This window comes from Helicoverpa zea, chromosome 4, assembly GCF_022581195.2.
Source record: "Helicoverpa zea isolate HzStark_Cry1AcR chromosome 4, ilHelZeax1.1, whole genome shotgun sequence".
Classification (NCBI taxonomy): Eukaryota; Metazoa; Arthropoda; class Insecta; order Lepidoptera; family Noctuidae; genus Helicoverpa; species Helicoverpa zea.
In genome coordinates this window covers 325027-336184 of record NC_061455.1, presented here as the reverse complement: position 1 = coordinate 336184, position 11158 = coordinate 325027, and the positions used below count along the sequence as shown (strand labels likewise).

The 11158-nt window shown below is 50.2% G+C and overlaps 1 protein-coding gene across 5 annotated transcripts in view; it reads right to left on the bottom strand.

The window, feature by feature from the left end:
- Window positions 1-418: 418 nt before the first annotated feature.
- Window positions 419-11158, bottom strand: part of LOC124629824 (translation initiation factor IF-2) — a 61903-nt gene continuing 51163 nt past the window's right edge. For 3 of the 5 annotated variants that reach the window (XM_047163401.1, XM_047163399.1, XM_047163400.1), the window contains 2 exons: window positions 6370-6463; window positions 419-2377 (listed from right to left, as the gene is read on the bottom strand). In XM_047163401.1, coding sequence (XP_047019357.1) covers window positions 6383-6463 — 81 coding nt within the window. In that variant the 3' untranslated portion in view covers window positions 419-2377; window positions 6370-6382. Of the gene's footprint in view, window positions 2378-6310; window positions 6464-11158 lie in introns of all 5 variants that reach the window. The other 2 variants (XR_006984341.1, XR_006984342.1) reach the window with 1 other exon arrangement.

Genomic DNA, 11158 nt, shown 5'->3' with positions numbered 1-11158 from the left:
TTTAGTTTCTTTTTTTTCAAATTATGCAATTTACCGGGAGATGTCGCTGTACGCTACCTACTCCGCGTTCGCTGTTAATGTTTTTCCTGAGTTAATGTGGTCGGGATAGGTAGCATGGATTATTGGATTCCTACAGTGACCGTGGCCCGACATGCTTTTAACCGGTAGTTTGCTGATAGCACAGTTATAGCATAACCTGCCTCTGGGGCAGCTGGCCGTGGTGTCACCCGCGCCCCGATGCAGACCACTTACCGCCTAAAACATAGTCGAAACTGATATCAAATTTTCTTTTCTATAGATACTGACATTGTGTGGCGGCATTGTCAGTGCATGTGCACAACTTGATATCGTGGTAGTTAACTGAGCTCTTGTACTACGGTGGGTTGTACCAGGGACAGGGAATAATGAAACATTGATGTAAGATGTGCTTTTGCTCACTCTTTATTACGCTTGTTAATATATAAAAACATAATATAAATTATTTTGTAAAATATCACCACTGATTGATGCAAACAACTTGACCGCAAGCTCGGCTCGAGTGCCGCACGATATAGTCTACGTACTGCCTCGGTTACTGATGCTATTACACACATTTATATAAATAGATCAATACATTTTATAGTACACATGTTCAAAATGTATATGAAATCACGAAATTGCAATATTTTCTTAATTTTTTTGCATTTTTCAATTGAATGTGTATAGAGCACATGACAATCTGCAAATTCGTGTTTCAATTTCATTCACGTGTAGTCGGGAGCTGTTTTCCCCTCTATCTGACTACTCATAAGCTATATATCCCCTAGAAAACCCATACAAAAATGTCCATTATTCACATATTACTGCTATTCTCGTAGTCGGCTAGAGGCGACACAGCTCAGCATCTGTTCCCGCGTAAACTATACCTACAGTGCGACACATCGTTGAAATGAATTTAAAATTATTCATTTCTACAAATTAATGTTGACAATAATCATGTAAAAATATGTAATTTGTATGTCGAGTGGCGTTGTCGAATGTATTAGTATAATTGATATCTAGTGATAGATTCGCAAACATGGAGATCGACATTGGACGCGGCCGGCTCGCAGTCGGCTGGGCTCGATAACAAGGAAACGTCAGTAACGAAACTAGCAGAAATAAAAAATAACACAATTAAAAAAAGTCGTTAACAATAGATCGGGCGAGGCCGGCAGGCGACGCTCGCATACAATTTGTTATACCTACTACATCTAAGTCTGCACTTATACTACGTCTCTTAACGCTATGTACATACAATATCTTTATCCAAGCGATTTAAAAAAAAGTCTTAGTACTTTTTATCATATTAATTTGAAAATTTGTTAAATGTCTTTATCGTTAAATTCACTGACTCCACTCGCACCACGTTAACTTTATTATGTTTCATTTTTTTTCGTTTTCGTTTTATAACACAATACAAGTAACAGAATATTTTAGCCCCGCTAAAAAACTACTAACATAAGTATACAACTAGAGTACAACCGATACAACTCGTACGAAGCGCTCGTGCGGTCACTGGCCGCAGGAGCCTTCATAGCAATTGACATTTAACTGGTAAAATATAAACGTTAATCTACGAAGGAATCACGTTTTGTGTGGTGAGCGCGGGTCAGCCCGCAGCTCCCCGCATGCGGGGCGAGGACGCAGCCCGCATGCGGGGCGTTTACACAGCTGCGGGCTGGCCCGCGCTCAGCGTGTCAGTCGCAATTCGAGATCAAAAACTCGAGGCGATTATATAATGTCACACCTCCAGTGACGACCGCCGCGTCGGACTCCGCCACAGTACCGTGCACTACAGTGCTGCTCGGCGGACACGACGCGACGATCGATATCAGTCCATTGAAATATCATTACAATACCATTTTATCACAATAGACAAATTAAAGTAATTTCGGGCACGGACCCGAGCGATGGCCTCGTATAAACTTGTAGTTTCGTTGACATCATTAACTTAATATTTATTAAAAATCCCGCGTTCTGACAATCTAGTCGAGTATCAAACTGATGGATAAAAACACAGTATTCAAAACGAGTAAATTCTTCGAAAAACAGTGTCGGCTTGCATCACCGGCCCGAGTGGCGACTGGCGACACCCCTTAGTATCGTAAGTTTGTACTTTGATCATTATTAGAGTGCAATTTACAGAGGAACTGGATGTCGGCCGCCGCCCGGCCGCGGCCTGCCGGCGGCACACTGCGGTCTGCCGGCGGTACGCAGCGGTCTGCCGGCGGTACGCAGCGGTCTGCCGGCGACACGCTGCGGTCCGCCGGCGGCACGCAGCAGTCTGCCGGCGGCTCGCTGCGGCCGGCAGCGGGTGGCGGTGCGAGGGCGGCGGGGGCGGCTCAGTGCCGACGCTCTAGAAAACACAAAGATTATTTCTGTAAGTCCTTTGGCCTATTTCTTCTCATTTTATTCCTGTAAATTATGTGGTTAAGTAACAAGAGCACTTATGGAAGGTTTGTTTACAATTAAAAGGTTTAGAGTTTTAGATTGCTGACCAATCAATTTCATAGGATTCTTGAGCTGTATGAAGCTTGTCAGCATTAGACCTCTCAATCAATGGGATCCATTTTCCTAGGACCATCACACTCGTGTGTCCCATAATAGGTCCCAAATTTTTGAAGCACCTGTAGCAAGAGTGTAAAAACTGTTGGTGGCGAAAGCCATTCAGGCCGCGGAGGTCAGATAGGCAGTCCCACCATGTAAAATATGTGGTTCTTAGCTGTATCCGTAGACTGGAAGCTGACTCGGAGATAGTTGTGAAAAGGCGTTGACAAACGATGATATAAAATGTGCGTGTGTCCGTACCTGTGTCGGCGCATCACCAGCAGAAGACGGACAGCTCGCCGCCGTGCGTGTGTCCGTACCTGTGTCGGCGCATCACCAGCAGAAGACGGACAGCTCGCCGCCGTGCGTGTGTCCGTACCTGTGTCGGCGCATCACCAGCAGAAGACGGACAGCTCGCCGCCGTGCGTGTGTCCGTACCTGGGTCGGCGCATCACCAGCAGAAGACGGACAGCTCGCCGCCGTGCGTGTGTCCGTACCTGTGTCGGCGCATCACCAGCAGAAGACGGACAGCTCGCCGCCGTGCGTGTGTCCGTACCTGTGTCGGCGCATCACCAGCAGAAGACGGACAGCTCGCCGCCGTGCGTGTGTCCGTACCTGTGTCGGCGCATCACCAGCAGAAGACGGACAGCTCGCCGCCGTGCGTGTGTCCGTACCTGTGTCGGCGCATCACCAGCAGAAGACGGACAGCTCGCCGCCGTGCGTGTGTCCGTACCTGTGTCGGCGCATCACCAGCAGAAGACGGACAGCTCGCCGCCGTGCGTGTGTCCGTACCTGTGTCGGCGCATCACCAGCAGAAGACGGACAGCTCGCCGCCGTGCGTGTGTCCGTACCTGTGTCGGCGCATCACCAGCAGAAGACGGACAGCACGCCGCCGTGCGTGTGTCCGTACCTGTGTCGGCGCATCACCAGCAGAAGACGGACAGCTCGCCGCCGTGCGTGTGTCCGTACCTGTGTCGGCGCATCACCAGCAGAAGACGGACAGCTCGCCGCCGTGCGTGTGTCCGTACCTGTGTCGGCGCATCACCAGCAGAAGACGGACAGCTCGCCGCCGTGCGTGTGTCCGTACCTGTGTCGGCGCATCACCAGCAGAAGACGGACAGCTCGCCGCCGTGCGTGTGTCCGTACCTGTGTCGGCGCATCACCAGCAGAAGACGGACAGCTCGCCGCCGTGCGTGTGTCCGTACCTGTGTCGGCGCATCACCAGCAGAAGACGGACAGCTCGCCGCCGTGCGTGTGTCCGTACCTGTGTCGGCGCATCACCAGCAGAAGACGGACAGCTCGCCGCCGTGCGTGTGTCCGTACCTGTGTCGGCGCATCACCAGCAGAAGACGGACAGCTCGCCGCCGTGCGTGTGTCCGTACCTGTGTCGGCGCATCACCAGCAGAAGACGGACAGCTCGCCGCCGTGCGTGTGTCCGTACCTGTGTCGGCGCATCACCAGCAGAAGACGGACAGCTCGCCGCCGTGCGTGTGTCCGTACCTGTGTCGGCGCATCACCAGCAGAAGACGGACAGCTCGCCGCCGTGCGTGTGTCCGTACCTGTGTCGGCGCATCACCAGCAGAAGACGGACAGCTCGCCGCCGTGCGTGTGTCCGTACCTGTGTCGGCGCATCACCAGCAGAAGACGGACAGCTCGCCGCCGTGCGTGTGTCCGTACCTGTGTCGGCGCATCACCAGCAGAAGACGGACAGCTCGCCGCCGTGCGTGTGTCCGTACCTGTGTCGGCGCATCACCAGCAGAAGACGGACAGCTCGCCGCCGTGCGTGTGTCCGTACCTGTGTCGGCGCATCACCAGCAGAAGACGGACAGCTCGCCGCCGTGCGTGTGTCCGTACCTGTGTCGGCGCATCACCAGCAGAAGACGGACAGCTCGCCGCCGTGCGTGTGTCCGTACCTGTGTCGGCGCATCACCAGCAGAAGACGGACAGCTCGCCGCCGTGCGTGTGTCCGTACCTGTGTCGGCGCATCACCAGCAGAAGACGGACAGCTCGCCGCCGTGCGTGTGTCCGTACCTGTGTCGGCGCATCACCAGCAGAAGACGGACAGCTCGCCGCCGTGCGTGTGTCCGTACCTGTGTCGGCGCATCACCAGCAGAAGACGGACAGCTCGCCGCCGTGCGTGTGTCCGTACCTGTGTCGGCGCATCACCAGCAGAAGACGGACCGCTCGCCGCCGTGCGTGTGTCCGTACCTGTGTCGGCGCATCACCAGCAGACGACGGACAGCTCGCCGCCGTGCGTGTGTCCGTACCTGTGTCGGCGCATCACCAGCAGAAGACGGACAGCTCGCCGCCGTGCGTGTGTCCGTACCTGTGTCGGCGCATCACCAGCAGAAGACGGACAGCTCGCCGCCGTGCGTGTGTCCGTTCCTGTGTCGGCGCATCACCAGCAGAAGACGGACAGCTCGCCGCCGTGCGTGTGTCCGTACCTGTGTCGGCTCATCACCAGCAGAAGACGGACAGCTCGCCGCCGTGCGTGTGTCCGTACCTGTGTCGGCGCATCACCAGCAGAAGACGGACAGCTCGCCGCCGTGCGTGTGTCCGTACCTGTGTCGGCGCATCACCAGCAGAAGACGGACAGCTCGCCGCCGTGCGTGTGTCCGTACCTGTGTCGGCGCATCACCAGCAGAAGACGGACAGCTCGCCGCCGTGCGTGTGTCCGTACCTGTGTCGGCGCATCACCAGCAGAAGACGGACAGCTCGCCGCCGTGCGTGTGTCCGTACCTGTGTCGGCGCATCACCAGCAGAAGACGGACAGCTCGCCGCCGTGCGTGTGTCCGTACCTGTGTCGGCGCATCACCAGCAGAAGACGGACAGCTCGCCGCCGTGCGTGTGTCCGTACCTGTGTCGGCGCATCACCAGCAGAAGACGGACAGCTCGCCGCCGTGCGTGTGTCCGTACCTGTGTCGGCGCATCACCAGCAGAAGACGGACATCTCGCCGCCGTGCGTGTGTCCGTACCTGTGTCGGCGCATCTCCAGCAGTAGACGGACAGCTCGCCGCCGTGCGTGTGTCCGTACCTGTGTCGGCGCATCACCAGCAGAAGACGGACAGCTCGCCGCCGTGCGTGTGTCCGTACCTGTGTCGGCGCATCACCAGCAGAAGACGGACAGCTCGCCGCCGTGCGTGTGTCCGTACCTGTGTCGGCGCATCACCAGCAGAAGACGGACAGCTCGCCGCCGTGCGTGTGTCCGTACCTGTGTCGGCGCATCACCAGCAGAAGACGGACAGCTCGCCGCCGTGCGTGTGTCCGTACCTGTGTCGGCGCATCACCAGCAGAAGACGGACAGCTCGCCGCCGTGCGTGTGTCCGTACCTGTGTCGGCGCATCACCAGCAGAAGACGGACAGCTCGCCGCCGTGCGTGTGTCCGTACCTGTGTCGGCGCATCACCAGCAGAAGACGGACAGCTCGCCGCCGTGCGGGTGTCCGTACCTGTGTCGGCGCATCACCAGCAGAAGACGGACAGCTCGCCGCCGTGCGTGTGTCCGTACCTGTGTCGGCGCATCACCAGCAGAAGACGGACAGCTCGCCGCCGTGCGTGTGTCCGTACCTGTGTCGGCGCATCACCAGCAGAAGACGGACAGCTCGCCGCCGTGCGTGTGTCCGTACCTGTGTCGGCGAATCACCAGCAGAAGACGGACAGCTCGCCGCCGTGCGTGTGTCCGTACCTGTGTCGGCGCATCACCAGCAGAAGACGGACAGCTCGCCGCCGTGCGTGTGTCCGTACCTGTGTCGGCGCATCACCAGCAGAAGACGGACAGCTCGCCGCCGTGCGTGTGTCCGTACCTGTGTCGGCGCATCACCAGCAGAAGACGGACAGCTCGCCGCCGTGCGCGCCGCCCACCGCGCGCCACGAGCGCACGCCGCCGCCCACCTTCAGCTGCGGACAGACAGCGGCCTCACGCCTGTACTCGCTATGGTTATACATCTGACGCGGGATAAATATGCATGAAAAACGTCTGAAACCTACATATCACCTATGCTACCTACGTTTCTGACGTATGGGGATTAAAGCGGTAGAACTACTCAAGAATCTTCTCAATATACAACATCTTTGAAATTAAATAAGACTTGGAACTGAAAGGATAAATGATATTTATTTGCGAACCGATTAAATACAATGCTGTTAAACATCAAATTTTATTCATCAAAAACTTGAGAAGAACACAGAAATAAACTCGAAGGTCTCTTTTAAAGTCCAAATGTCATGACTGCATCATGGATAAGCAAAAAATACCCGACTGCACACTAAAAAAAGAGTAAAACAAGCCCCACAATAATATTTAATTTATAAATATTGATGGAAAGCATCGCAGGCGGGGACCAACAGAGGCTTATTTATAGTCATTTCGGTTGTGCACCATTTAGCAGAATTTTCGTTGGTGGCGGTCAAGGTAGTCCCCGCCTGCGATGCTTTCCATCAATATTTATAAATTAAATATTATTGTGGGGCTTGTTTTACTCTTTTTTTAGTGTGCAGTCGGGTATTTTGTTTTTTTAATAATAATTCTTTTATTTATAACTTTTTAGCTGTTTTTATTTAACGAAAATGTTGTAGATGTAGAAGACTATGTATATGTAAGTACCATTTTAAATTATTTCGACGACATTTGGCTTTAGATTACGAGTGATGTTACTCCGCAACATAAATTTACCGCCAATCTGGACTGTTGGTAGTGAAGAAGAAAAAGAATTAGGTGAGTCATTACTGCTGAAGACCGTCAACGACGTGTGCCCTTATGCGTGTGCCCGCATTCGGGCTGTATACTCGAGCATATCCCCCTCCGCACCGCGCCGCGCGCCGCATGCCAGGCCACGCCCTATCTTTTTGCTTGCTAACGCATGAGTTGCTTTGCGTTGACGCAGAATTAACATGTTCCCGTGGGAATTTTGAGAAAAAACGTATCCTATATTAATTATTACTCCCGTGATTGAAATGAATCTAATGATACCGCATACATATTTTTTTAAAGGGAAATTTAGAAAAAATATCCCGTGGGACTTTTAGGATAAAATGTATCCTATGACACTCCCGTAATCAAGACAAATCTAACGATACCTCATACATCAAAATCCATCAAGCCGTTTAGGCTACAGGAGGTCACAAAGGAACAGACATACATACATACTTACATACACTCGAAAAACATTACCCTCCTTCTTTGGCAGTCGGGTAAAAATAATGGTTCTACTACTGATCGCTACCGAATTATGTGTATTACAATTTTTATTATTAGTTTTAAGTAAATATCGCCATTCGTAGAACACAGCCTTAGAAACTACTCTATCATCAGTATAAATCTCGTAGAATCCAGCAAAATTGAAAAATATTCCATAACGAAGCAACTTCCTGTAAGCAGAAGTATGCGATTCACAAATGTTGTGTGCCGTATAGGGCGCGCTGAGTCGATCTCTCCGAACAAGAAGCACGTTTGAATCGCAACACTTCTTATTACTTGGTACGCTGCCCGATAAAAAGTGTAATGCGTCGAGTTTTCATTCCACGTCTCGCCATATAGGGGGCGGCCGTGTTTAGCCGGTCTGCGCGCGCAAGGAATGCCGTTCATTGATGCGACGTCGCGGACCCTCAATGAGCCCGCCGCGGCCCCATTGAGTGTCCGCACCACGTACACCGCACCCTCATCATATATTTAATCAAAATCCTTTTCAATTACAGAGGGTTGTTGGGTAAAACAGTGACACAGCTATTTTCAAGGTTGGTCCTTCCGAAGGACTTTTCACTCCTTTGCATCGGCCTCAGCTTCAAAGAACCAATTACTTATCTAACTCAGCTTGTTCCCAATCACAAGAAATATGTATCAGCTTAGAGGGTAATTAGCAGTTCCAGGTATTTTTCTCGTCTAGTTTACTAATGATTAACACACAGAGTGTAGTGTAATTGGATCAATGTTCAATTACAATTTGGCACGCCTTGAATAAATATGTAATTATATCCCGGATGTGGTTTGACGCGGAACACTTGACGGTCAAGAGCTAGCGAATTCGCTGCTATAATAAATAATGCTATTTGTTGTGTGTTACATGACATAATGTTCCAACAGTTGCATGTGAAGCACATCGACATAAATACTCCATCCATGCGTAAATCTCTCTTCATCTTACAACTCAACGAAAGAAGATGAAGTAGGAAAGTACTTGTTTATCCAAAACTATAAGTAACACATACAAACATGTACGAGTTATCTACCCATGATGATATATTCAGATATTATATCTTGTTTGATAAACGATCTGATAGGTGGTAAGGATTTATATTTATCATTTTGTTTACAAGTGTTAGTTAACGTATGAGTTATGCTGTTGTTATTGTCTATTGTGAGAATATCGGCCACCGATACAACAACATCTGGCGGGTGTCTGTGTGTGCCACAGACGCGAGCACCCGCATGCCCGGGGTCAACGACCCGCTGCCCGATAAGGGCGTGATAACGTATCACCAAAGGTGCAACCATGAGCCTAGCTGCATATAGGGGCTTATGTAAGCACATGGCCTGATAGCGACACTATACTACATCGGTGTAGGTATAGGAAACGTTTGTTCATGATATCGGATGGGGTCAGGAGGTAAAAACCGTCAAAATTACGAACAAGATGGTTGTCAGGACTGATGAGGAAAAAAACCATGGCATGGTTAGATTTAAATAGAACACATTTAGAACAAGAAGGTTAGTATAGCATAAGACCGTGGCTATCGATTTTCCTCGACGCTGAGTCGTATCGATATGATTTCCGGCGTCAAACATTTGAGTATGATTTGGCACAAAACGTGACGCTCAGAGCTGAGGATACACCATAATATTGATCGACTGATGAGTAGTAAATACTACCCCGTTATGCTAGAGGTTATGAATGGTATTCAGATCATCTTCAGTTTACTGGTATACTCCATTGCTTCAACCACCAAATTGTTGGTAGAGAAGAAAATATATAAGAAAGCCTCTGTAAGCTGACTATGTGTTGAACTGATTGAAGTTTAGTGACATATTTTAAAATATCCGAATTGGATTTGCCAAAGTGTTTAAAAAGCTTCATTGCTATATCGTACAACTTATAAGCCTAAACTGAACTCCCATCCAGAATGAAAGGGCATATACATTAGTATTTTGTAGCAAATACAGAGAGTGAGGCTTTTTCGCCAGGTCGGTTAGACCGTGTGGTGCGCGAGGCGCGAGCGTGGGAACGCGGCGCACATGTGCGGTCATTATGCGCCGCCATGTGCGCCGGCGCAGATCACGCCATCACACACAATTCACCACAGAATATACTGACAAAGATGGAGGTGCAGCTCGAGCCGAGGTTATTATATCTGCTATTTTATGACCGTTTCTGTACAGACTTAATAGTTCTAAACTTAGGTTATGTGCGTTGCATTATCTTATCAACACTGTGGATCGCGCTACGGGGGGCGAGAAAAAAAAACAATATGGTTTAAGTCATCATTAACAACATATGTGGAATTCTGGAAATCTATATTATACCGCGAAAGCACACGTAGGTTATTGTGTCTTTAGAATCTAAAACATTTCAATGTCAAAAGAAAAAAAGGTATTAAAACCGTGCATATCGTATCATTTATGACCAATTAGTATGCATTTTACAACTCATTACCTACGGGTATTGGGTGACCCGTGTGAACTACTGAGCGCACCAGTATAAGTGAGCAGGTTTACTTTAATTACTGCAGAATTGCTCTTACTTAGGTGCCCAGGCATTTGTTGCAACGCCTAGAAAATATGAGCTGCAAGTTTATATCAGCAGAACAGAAACAACCGTAAGGTGAATTTTAGACATTCTGTTTAAGGCCATCAAGATTTAGTTATTATTAAAAGTCAGTGGAAGTGAACTAGCGCGAGATTATAAGCAGCCAGTACACAGAAGGTTTTAATTACATTTCTAGTTATCCGTGTGAGCAGTAGGTATTATGTTGTGCAGCCACTAATTACCGCTATAATTGATATCGCACGACTATGTAACATCGAGTGCATTAATAACGTACGTGTGTAGGTAGGTAGCTCCGGCGTTTCATATTAATATACAGCTCACAATTATGAGCCACGGTCCTCCGCTATTAATAAAACTTGCTGGTTTTTAGATAAACTATTATTTTTACGTAATTCAGAAGGTGTTTCGCTTCTATCAACCCCTTTTTTTTTTTTTTTTTTTTTTTTGTCAGGGGGGAAAATCCTCATGGACTGTACTCCACCTGGGGCAGGTGGAGGGGTGTGCCGGACTCTTACCGGCTAAAAACCCTACCTGGTGTTGCCTCCAATTACCTGTTGTCGAGGGCACGGGTATCGCCAAAGCATTCTTCCGCACCCCCGACAGGTATTGGCCCGCCAGATGTTCGAAGGCGGGCCCCGTCACCCTCTGTGGCCGTCACCCAGCGGCCACAGTAACTCCACTGAGAGAGGCGCGCGCAACACAACGCCACCGTCTCGAGGCCTGTTTCTGATCGGACGACAGACGCCCCTAGTCTGTCGTCCGCAGGCCGCGCCCTATGGTGGCCGGAGATCAGCCACCCTGCGACGCCCCCTACGTCTGCTGCGGGTGGGGA